At 59.8% G+C, this 9,017-nt stretch overlaps 2 protein-coding genes across 2 annotated transcripts; both read right to left on the reverse strand.

Moving 5' to 3' along the window:
- Positions 1–595: 595 nt before the first annotated feature.
- LOC104259350 (coiled-coil domain-containing protein 157) lies at positions 596–8,246 on the reverse strand. The gene is made up of 11 exons (XM_059827893.1): positions 8,173–8,246; positions 7,499–7,670; positions 6,878–7,006; positions 5,844–6,603; positions 5,455–5,532; positions 4,918–5,108; positions 4,403–4,570; positions 3,652–3,820; positions 1,950–2,089; positions 911–984; positions 596–830 (listed from the first exon to the last, which is right to left on the reverse strand). The coding sequence occupies exons 1-11, from the start codon at positions 8,244–8,246 to the stop codon at positions 596–598; spliced, it is 2,190 nt and encodes a 729-aa protein (XP_059683876.1).
- A 253-nt stretch (positions 8,247–8,499) lies between these two features.
- On the reverse strand, positions 8,500–8,751 carry LOC132318890 (coiled-coil domain-containing protein 157-like). Its single transcript, XM_059827862.1, has one exon. It carries the CDS (start codon positions 8,749–8,751, stop codon positions 8,500–8,502), a length of 252 nt encoding a protein of 83 aa, XP_059683845.1.
- Between the last annotated feature and the right edge of the window lie 266 nt (positions 8,752–9,017).

Below are 9,017 nucleotides of genomic sequence, written 5' to 3' on the forward strand. Positions count from 1 at the left end.
CAGCAGTTTAGCCACGGGCGACTGAGCTCCAGCGCCCAGGAACGTTCCTGGCCCTGCTCAGCTGACTGTGCAGGGGCCACTCCTCCTGCCCAGGGAGTGTTTCCCCTGCCACGGGCTCCTCGCCTGCCTGCAGGTCAGTCCCCTGGTTGCCAGATGGGGAAAGCCAGCCCCAGCCCGGACCCTGCAGCGGGGCTTCTCCCGGGGCCGCTGTGTAGAGGGAGAAGAGAAGGGGACGCACCAGCCCAGCTCTCTGTGCCGTCACCCTCAGTTTTACCACAAACCACAGCGTTGCCCAACGGAGAGGTACAACAAGGGAAACTGCACGGACCCGTTCGGTGCTGCAGCCCTGCAGAAAACAAAGTGAAGCAACAGCCGGAGGCCGGCTGGTAGCTGAGCTGTGGCAAAGCCGCTGTGGGACCATCTCCCTGGGCTTCTTGCGCCTACCGCGTGTGGGCTTAACGGGACGGGCAGAGAGACCGCGTTTCCCAAGGCAACGCGCCTTTGTGATGCACAAAGAAGAGGTAACGAGGTCCCACGGGGCAGGGCAGGTGGCCGCTCACTGAACACATCATTTCTGCCTTAGTCTCATGAACGTTTATTTGCAGTAGCGAACAGTGTGGTGAGAGGAGACGGGGAATGTTCTGCCTCTGCCTCTTGGCTCGGGGGGGCCGAGCACCAGGTGCTCAGCCAGGAGCGAGAGGCAGGGTCCGGCCTTGCACGCAGGCTCCGCCGAGGGCGGCTTCGCGAGCTGGCTGCTGGGCGCTTGCTGCTGGGCCTCGGCCTGCACGTCTGTGCGTCCTTGTGCTGCCCGTGCTGCCTCGGCTGCTCGGCTGCCTGCGGGTGGTGGGAGCGGTTAGAGGGGAGGAAGAAGAGGAAGCTCCCCAGCCTCTTCCTCTGGGTTCCTACTCACCCTGCATCCTGCCTGGGGGCCTCCCCGCTGTGCTGGCTGCTGAGCTGAGACCACAGCTGGGTCTCCGGCACGAACTGGGGAAGAGAAGAGGGGTGAAATGTGCCCCCGTGCTGAGCTCCAGTCACGCCCCTCGGCGGCCATCACCGCTGAGCTGGCGGCAGTGGCACGGTGGCACAACGGCCACAGCGGGGCCGATGTAAAGGCGCTGAGAACCAGCCCCGGGCACCTCGGCCAAGCAGCTTTCCCTGCCAACGCGTTAAACCAGACTGACCTCCCGGCAGCACGGGAGCCTGGGCCCTGGCCCTCCTGGGGTGGGTACACCCCAAAAATACAGACCTGGTCTAAACCTAACACTGAGCTGCAGTGACTGACCCAGGGAAGGGCGTTGCAGCAGCCCCTGTGCCCAGCTGGGTTCTGCGGCTGTGTGCGGCCTGCGCCGGGCGGGAAACACTGCTCCAGTAGCGACTGACAAGGTGTCAGCACAAGCCCCAGCGCTGCCCTGCCCATGCCATTCGCTCCCAGGGAGCAAGTGACCCTGGTGTGCTGTCCCTGGCTGCAGCCCGGCCCAGGGGACGTGCCAGAGTGGGTCCAGAGCTGCGAGTTGCAGGCACTGTGCATGCCGCAGTGCCGTAGCCTTGGCTTGACCGCTCTGGCTCAGAAAGCATCAGGTAGGAGCACCCGATTCAACTGCCTTGAGGCCAAGATGGGCTCCTGAAGGCAGGATCAGGCCCTGGGACAGCGAAGAATCACAGCCCCTGCCCAGCTTCATGCCCTTCTGGAAGGAGCTTTGTCCAGCTCGGCCCCGTGCAGGCTGGGGAAGCAGCTGCTGCATTGCAGGGGATGTTGTGTGAGGAGCCCCACGGCCTTTTGCTCCCTGGAGCCTCTTCTGCAAGGGTACGCAACCAGGGAACCGGTCCCCAAAGGATGCGACACAGTGCCAGGGGTCATGAGGTGGTCTTGGGGTATGCAGCACCCCACTGGCACGTGCACCCCTTTCCCCAGTGGCACCCAGCTCGCCTCCGTTTGGGTGCAGCCTCACCTTCAGCACGCCCTGCTTAGCAGCTGCCTTCAGCTTGGCTAGCGCAGACTTAAGCCGTGCGTTCTCCTCCTCCAGCACGCTGATCCGGATGCTGTTGGCCTGCAGCTGGTTCTCCATGTCTTCGGTCAAGCTCCCGGTGCCTGCAAACAAAATATGACATCCTTGCGGCAGGAGCCAGAGCTCAGCCCTCCTGCCTCCCGAGCAGGGTGGCTGCCCGCTGGAAAGGAGCTTGTCCCAACCAGGGAGCACTGGCACAGCCTGGGACCCAAAACCATGCCAGCTGAAACCGCGAGGGCAAACAAAGCTCTGCCCATGCCCTGGCCCTGCTTTACTTCCTGGCCCAGAGTTGCGATGAACAGCACCCACGTAGGGAGGCATGTAAAGATGGTAGCAGCTTAGCACAGCTCAGGGGCCTGAGCCCTTCCTGGCTATAGTGCAACAAACAGAATCACAGAATCAGTAGGGTTGGAAAAGACCTGTAAGATCATCGAGTCCAACCTGGGGAGGAAAAAAAAAAAAAAAAAAAAAAAAAAACCACAAAACCCACGCCACACAACAACAATAACAAGCCACAACCCACCCAACACCACACAGCACCATGTCCATCAAGCTACATCCCACAATGCCACATCCACACGCTCCTTGAATACCTCCAGGGAGGGTGACTCTACCACCTCCCTGGGCAGCCTATTCCAGTGTTTCACCACTCTCTCAGTGAAGAACTTTTTCCTAATGTCTAGCCTGAACCTCCCCTGTCGCAACTTGAGGCCATTTCCTCTAGTCCTGTCACTAGTCACTTGGGAGAAGAGACCAACACCCACCTCTCTGCAACCCCCTTTCAGGTAGTTGTAGAGAGCGATGAGGTCTCCCCTCAGTCTCCTCTTCTCCAGGCTAAACAACCCCAGCTCCCTCAGCCGCTCCTCATCAGACTTGTGCTCCAGACCCCTCACCAGCTTCGTCGCCCTTCTCTGGACACGCTCCAGCACCTCAATGTCCTTCTTGGAGTGAGGGGCCCAAAACTGAACACAGTATTCGAGGTGCGGCCTCACCAGAGCCGAGTACAGAGGCACGATCACCTCCCTGCTCCTGCTGGCCACACCATTTCTGATCCAGGCCAGGATGCCGTTGGCCTTCTTGGCCACCTGGGCACACTGCTGGCTCATATTCAGCCGGCTGTCGATCAACACCCCCAGGTCCTTTTCTGCGGGGGAACTTTCCAGCCACTCATCCCCAAGCCTGTAGCGTTGCCTGGGGTTGTTGTGGCCGAAGTGTAGAACCCGGCACTTGGCCTTATTGAACTTCATCCGGTTGGCCTCAGCCCATCGATCCAGCCTGTCCAGATCCCTCTGCAGAGCCTTCCTACCCTCAAGCAGATCAACACTCCCTCCCAACTTGGTGTCGTCTGCAAACTTGCTGAGGGAGCACTCTATCCCCTCATCCAGATCATCAATGAAGACATTAAACAAGACCGGTCCCAAAACCGAGCCCTGGGGGACTCCGCTTGTGACCGGCCGCCAGCTGGATTTCACCCCATTCACCACAACCCTCTGGGCTCGGCCATCCAGCCAGTAAACAGTGTTGTATAAAAAATGCTGGCGCGTCCGGGGCTGGCAGGTTCCCCTGCGAGCTCCAGGAGATCCCAAAGGCACAAGTCTGCTGTGAGGAAAGCAGGCGCTGTGCTGCCCGCTGCCCTCTCCCTTACTCTCAAACTGCGTCTCAGTGGGGATGTGGAGATCAGGGAAGAGCACCAGGAGCCTCTCCCGCTCCTTCAGCTTCTGTGCCTGCTCCTCCAGCTTGGAGACATTCGCTTGCACCTCCAAGACAGACTGCTCCAGGCTCAGCTTCTCCCGCTGCAGCATGTCCGCCAGCTCCTGCATGGCACAGCAGAGAGGCGGTGAGGGTTGCAGAGCGCTCTCCCAAACCTCGGAAGGGTACAGTGTGGGGGAGTCCCATGGGAGTACTCAAACCCCACCTTCCCTTCCCCCCAGGGAAAGCGCCCGCCCTTGTATGTGATAAGGATGTCCCACAGCAGTGTGATGAATTGCAGGGTCTCGGGTGTAACGTCCCTGTGTGAGTTGGAAGCAACAGCACCGACAATGTTCCTGGACACACGTGTCCAGGAATGGGAACGATGGAGACACGGGAGAAGCCCGAGTTGCTGCTTCCTGCTGTTCCCCTCTGCCTTGGCCGTGGGGTAAAACAGCAGAGACTTGTCCAGGCAGGGGCTGAGGGAGAGGGGTCTTCCCCAGGGGGTCCCAGCAGGAGATGGTCACGTGGCAATGTCACACCAAGTCTCAGAGTCCCCATCCTGGGAAAACTCTGGCTATGGGTGGAGGAAGGGGCAGGGGGTGGCTCCTGACACCCCCATGGCACAGCTGTGTCCCACACCGGCTGCTGCCCCGGGAACCCCGCTGCTGGCAGCCCCCTGATACAGGCTGGCTGCCAGCGCTGACCTGCTGCACCCGTAGCTGGTGCCTGCTCTGCTCCCGGCTCTCCTCCAGCTGTTCTGCCAGCTTGGCCTTGTCCTCCTCGGCCTCTCCCAGGCTGGCTTGCAGCTCCTCGCGCTCCTGGTCGAGGCTGTTGAGCTGCTGGACCAGGGCCTTCTGCTTGGCCTGCGTGAACTGTACAGGGCAGGCGAGCCTGCACGGGGCTGCTGCTGCACCCACTCCCCACCGCCCTTACGCCGGGCAGCAGCACCCACGATGACAAGGGGCTGTGGCAGCGGCTGAGAGGGCAGAGAAAGGGTGCAGGGCAAGGAGGGCTCGACCAAAGCCCTGCAGAGCTAGCGCGGGCGGAGAGTGAGCTCCTCGGGGCTCAGCACCACGAGTGGGATCCCTGTGCCATCCCCTCCTACACCCTGGCTTAAGGCCAGGGTGCGAAGAAGCCGGCCCAAGCTCAGCCCGCGCCCACAGCATGCTGCGGGGCTGCAGAGCAGCTCCACAGCAGGGGAGAGCAGGCCCGGCCATACCTCCTGGTGCCTCAGCATGCTCTCCACTTTGGCCTTCTCCTTCTCCAGCTGGATGGTGGTGGTGCTCAGCTCCTGGCCCAGGCTCTCCCGCTGGCTCGTGAGCAGCTGTACCTTCTCCTCCAGCTCCAGCATCTGGCTCCTGGCCACCATCGTGGTCCTCATCTCCTCCAGCAAGGTTGTCTTGGTCACCTCTGGGGAGACACAGCACCTTTGGCCCAGGCTGGGCAGGAGAGGGGAGAAGCTCCCAGATAAGGTGGTTTGAAGGGGCCCCAGACCATCCACAGGACCTGGCGAGGGGGAGGCAGGTCTGATGGGAGGGCTGCGACCCCTGAATCTCCACTAGCATGAGCCCATTCTGGTGCTGGGTGATGTTTGGGCACTGCTATGAAGGAGGCTCATCCTCCCCCCCATTCCCACCAGCACTACACCCGACCGATTCTGGGGGCACCAGGCTTCACGTGGGTGTAAAACACTCGTGAGATCAGAGCAAGACTGGGGGAGAGATGCACCAGCTGGGTGAGCCCCAGGGGTCCTTACCCAGCTCCTGCACAGCAGCCTGCTTCGCAGCCAGCTCCTCCTTTAAGGCGGAGAGTCGCTCTTCCAGCAGAGCAGCTCCTAAATCAGCACAAAAACTCTACTGATTAAACAGCTCCTCAAAGAAACTAAAACAAGGCGGCAGCGAATGGCCATGCCAAAGCATTTTTCATCCAGTGATTGTATCGTGCTGTGCTTCAGGAGGGAGGAGGCAGTGAGAGAACGTGGACAACCAGCTCCTGCTGTCTGGGGTTAGTCTCACAGCAAGGAAGAGCCCCAGCGCCTACCAAAGCCCTACCCATGGTGGTGGGACCAAAATTTGACCACGGGCTCCATGCTTCTCCTGCAAATACCTACGGGCCTCGGAGGGGATGCTGGGAACAGCACTGTACCTCTCCGAAGGTCGTCCTTGTCCCGCTCCAGCCTGGCTACAGCCTCTAAATGCTCTTTGTTCTTTACTTCCAGGTTCCGCTCAGCCTGCTTCCTCTGCTGCGCTTGGGTCTTCTTCTGTGCCTGAAGCAACCGGGAAAGGTCCTCAACCTGTTTCTGCAGCTTGTCCTTCTGTTTCTCTGACTCTTCCAGCTCAGACTTCAGAGGGTTGACCTGCTGCAGCAACACCTGGAGGTGTTTGCTAATCCGGGAGAGGTCCTTGCTCTGCTCCGAGGCCCAGTAGCTCATGTCCATTGCAGAGAGGGTCATCCTCCCTGGGGTCTCCGCCACCATCTCCTGGAACCTGCTGAGAGCCGAGGGGATGTTCTGGCTCTGGCAGATGCTGGTGATGGCTTTGCCAACCTCACGGAGGCTGGCCTGGACGCTGGCGCAGGCGTCACAGGGTGCCAGAGACGACCCTGTAATCTGCGGGAGGATGATGCGGCTGCTTTCGGTCATGCTGCGGGCAGCCCTGGGCAGGGAGCTGCACAAGGCATTGCCAAGTGGCACACGGACACCCAATGACAGGCGTGGAGAGGCAGACCGGGCAACTTCTGTGGAAGGTCTTAACTCCAAAGGAGCAGGCGAGCAGTGTTTCAGGGTCTCTTTCTTTGGTTTCCCATCCTTGGGGGTGGATCGCTCTGTGGGGTTCTCCTTCCTGCAAGCCTTTTTCTGGCGGAGAGGGCACAGAACGAAAACACGGCCCAGATCAAACAGAGTTGGCTGCAAATGATCCATAACAGCCCAAATACAGATGTGTGAAGCATGGGGACAGGACATCAGTGCAGTCAAGGGGCTACAAGAGCAGCAAGCCCTTCTCTTGGGAGAAGTTCACAGAGCTTGGAGGAGGACAGCTACCAAGCGCTCGGGTTCCCTGTTTACTGTGCTCCATTACAACCAAAGCACATGACTAACAAGCAAAATTAATTTGCTTCCCAATTCTTGATGCAGGTTACAGGGGAACTGAATTTTTTACAAGCTTTCCAGCCACCGCTACCAGAGCTGCGGTTTCGCAGCAGGAAGCCTCAGCAGTGAAACCTGCTCCTCGTCTCCCCTTCTCGTGACCGTCCCTTCTTTCCCACCTCCTGTGCTGTCTCCTGGTTATGCCAGATGAATTATTGTGAGACTTTGCCATGAAAGGGATCATTTTTGAGGGGCAGAAAATGCAGGGGAGTGGTGTAGTGTTTTTACCACAAATTATTTCACTGAGTTGAGCCAGGTCAGCCCACAAATGGTGGGGTCGGCAGAGCTGCAGGGGCAGTACGTTGGCAGGAGAATATTTTTCCAAGCAATAAGGGCAGCCAGGCTCCCCCATCCTGAGATTCCGGTGGAGGAGGATGGATCTAGCAGCAAGGCTGGGAGCAGTGGTTACAGGAGGGAAGGGACTCAGGCTGGGAGGGGACAGTGCAGGACAGATGTGTCCTGTCCGACACACAGGACAATACTTGGAGGGTCATGAGCCAGAAGCACATCCGGTGTGGCCACCACGTGTGTCACAGGGTGTCCCCAAGAAGGACCATGACCTCAGCACGGTCCAAATCATGGGGGGGTGAAGCAAGGGCCATTTCTGTGACCCCTCACTCAGCTCATGGGGTGTCAGGGCTCCCAAATGTCCCACCTCGGCCAGGAGCTGCTGGTAGAAGGCCCCCAGTTTCAGCATGCCACACCAGTACCTCCTCGCCGTCAGCCCCGCAGACATGCAGGGTCCCACTGCCTGCGCCGGGGGGACAGCTTGGTCACTGAGCAGGTTTTCCGTGTAGACCGTGAAGCTCTGAAGCAGCAGCAGCAGTCTTCAACAAAAACGAAACACAGCTTAGAGCAACAGAGTATTTGTAATGGGGAAAGGGCCCTTGGTGTTTAAGAGCGCAGTGAGCCTGAAGGGCCAGTGCCAAGGCAAGGAGGTCATCCCCCATCCCCGGGACAAAGCGAATTTGGCAAAGGAGGGGGATATCAGCACTCCTGTGACCCCGCCCAGGCCTGAATCACTCCACAGAGCCGTATTTGGTGGGATAAAAATCCTCCTGCAGCTGCCGGGATGCAGGCTGCGCACACTGCTTGCAGCCAGCCACTTCCCATAGGCTGCAGTTAGGCTTTCCCGAGAGATTTGGAACACCCACGCCGACTGTCTCAAACCCTAATTGTTAGGGCCAACAGCTCCGTGGGAACGGCTCGTCTTTTAAAACGGAGTCGTATTTATTTCACCCAGATTGCAAAAGGTGCTTTTGCCTCCCAGGCCTGTAGGTGCAGCTGTGTCTGAGTGTTTCCAAGGTTTTGGGGGGCAATTTAACGAGCCTGCCCCCATCTGCCCAGATGCCTTTGGCTCCCGGGCAGAGCAGCGGCTTGCTCTGCTCCTTTGTGACCAGCATTTGCGCTGGTAGCTCTGAGCAGGGAAAAGAGTTGGATTTTAAAACTCAGCATAGAGCTGCGGAGCGTGAGGCCGAGGTGCTGAGGTGTGGGCACACTGCTTATCATGGAAACGTGTGGGGAAAAAAGAATCCAAAACACTTAGCTGCATTCAACAGGCTGGACACACAAGCACGCCCTTCGCTCTGGGGGGAAGGAGCTGCTCTGCTAGCCAAGCTTCTTTTAAGAGGGGTGGTTGGGGCTGGCTTTGCCTTCTCACCTGTCTATCACCAGCTCCAGCAGCACCACGTGGGAGTGCTGCGTGAATTCGGGGTCATTCTCAGCATAGCTGTACTGCTCCAGCAGTGCCGTCAGGTCCAGGTCACAGGACACTTTATTGGGGAACTTCCAGGAGGGGAAACGCACGGCCCCGGTCCGGGAGGAGACATCAGTGATGGCTGCCTGCAGGTCCCTCAGGTCGGCCTGCAGGCTCTCCATACAGCCGCGGTGGCCCAGGAGGTGCGCCATGCTGCTGAGGTGGCTGGATCAGGCCTGTGGGCAACGGCCTGCTCTGGCCTGTGGGCTGCAACAGGGCCACCAGGCCTGGGACAGGGGGACAGCCCCACAGGGGAGAGGTCGCTGGAGGGGGACCAGCACCGTGGCCCCCGGGTGGCCAGGGGAACCCAGGAGGGCCAAGGCGCTCCAGGAAGGCCGGGAGACCGAGGGGTCCCGGGCCAAGGAGGCACCGGGCCGGGCCGGGCCAGGCCGGGGCCTGTGCGGGGACGCGGCGACAC

Source organism: Gavia stellata, chromosome 21, assembly GCF_030936135.1.
Source record: "Gavia stellata isolate bGavSte3 chromosome 21, bGavSte3.hap2, whole genome shotgun sequence".
Classification (NCBI taxonomy): domain Eukaryota; kingdom Metazoa; phylum Chordata; class Aves; order Gaviiformes; family Gaviidae; genus Gavia; species Gavia stellata.

Bases quoted from the DNA above. Each gene is read 5' to 3' on its own strand.
- LOC104259350 (XM_059827893.1), bottom strand. From the start codon at position 8,246: ATGCTGGTCACAAAGGAGCAGAGCAAGCCGCTGCTCTGCCCGGGAGCC. The intron at 3,821-4,402 runs GTCAGCGCTGGC...TGTGCCATGCAG, and splicing joins ACCAGCTACGGGTGCAGCAG to GAGCTGGCGGACATGCTGCA. The intron at 831-910 runs GTGAGTAGGAAC...ACCCGCAGGCAG, and splicing joins GCCCCCAGGCAGGATGCAGG to CCGAGCAGCCGAGGCAGCAC.
- LOC132318890 (XM_059827862.1), bottom strand. From the start codon at position 8,751: ATGGCGCACCTCCTGGGCCACCGCGGCTGTATGGAGAGCCTGCAGGCC.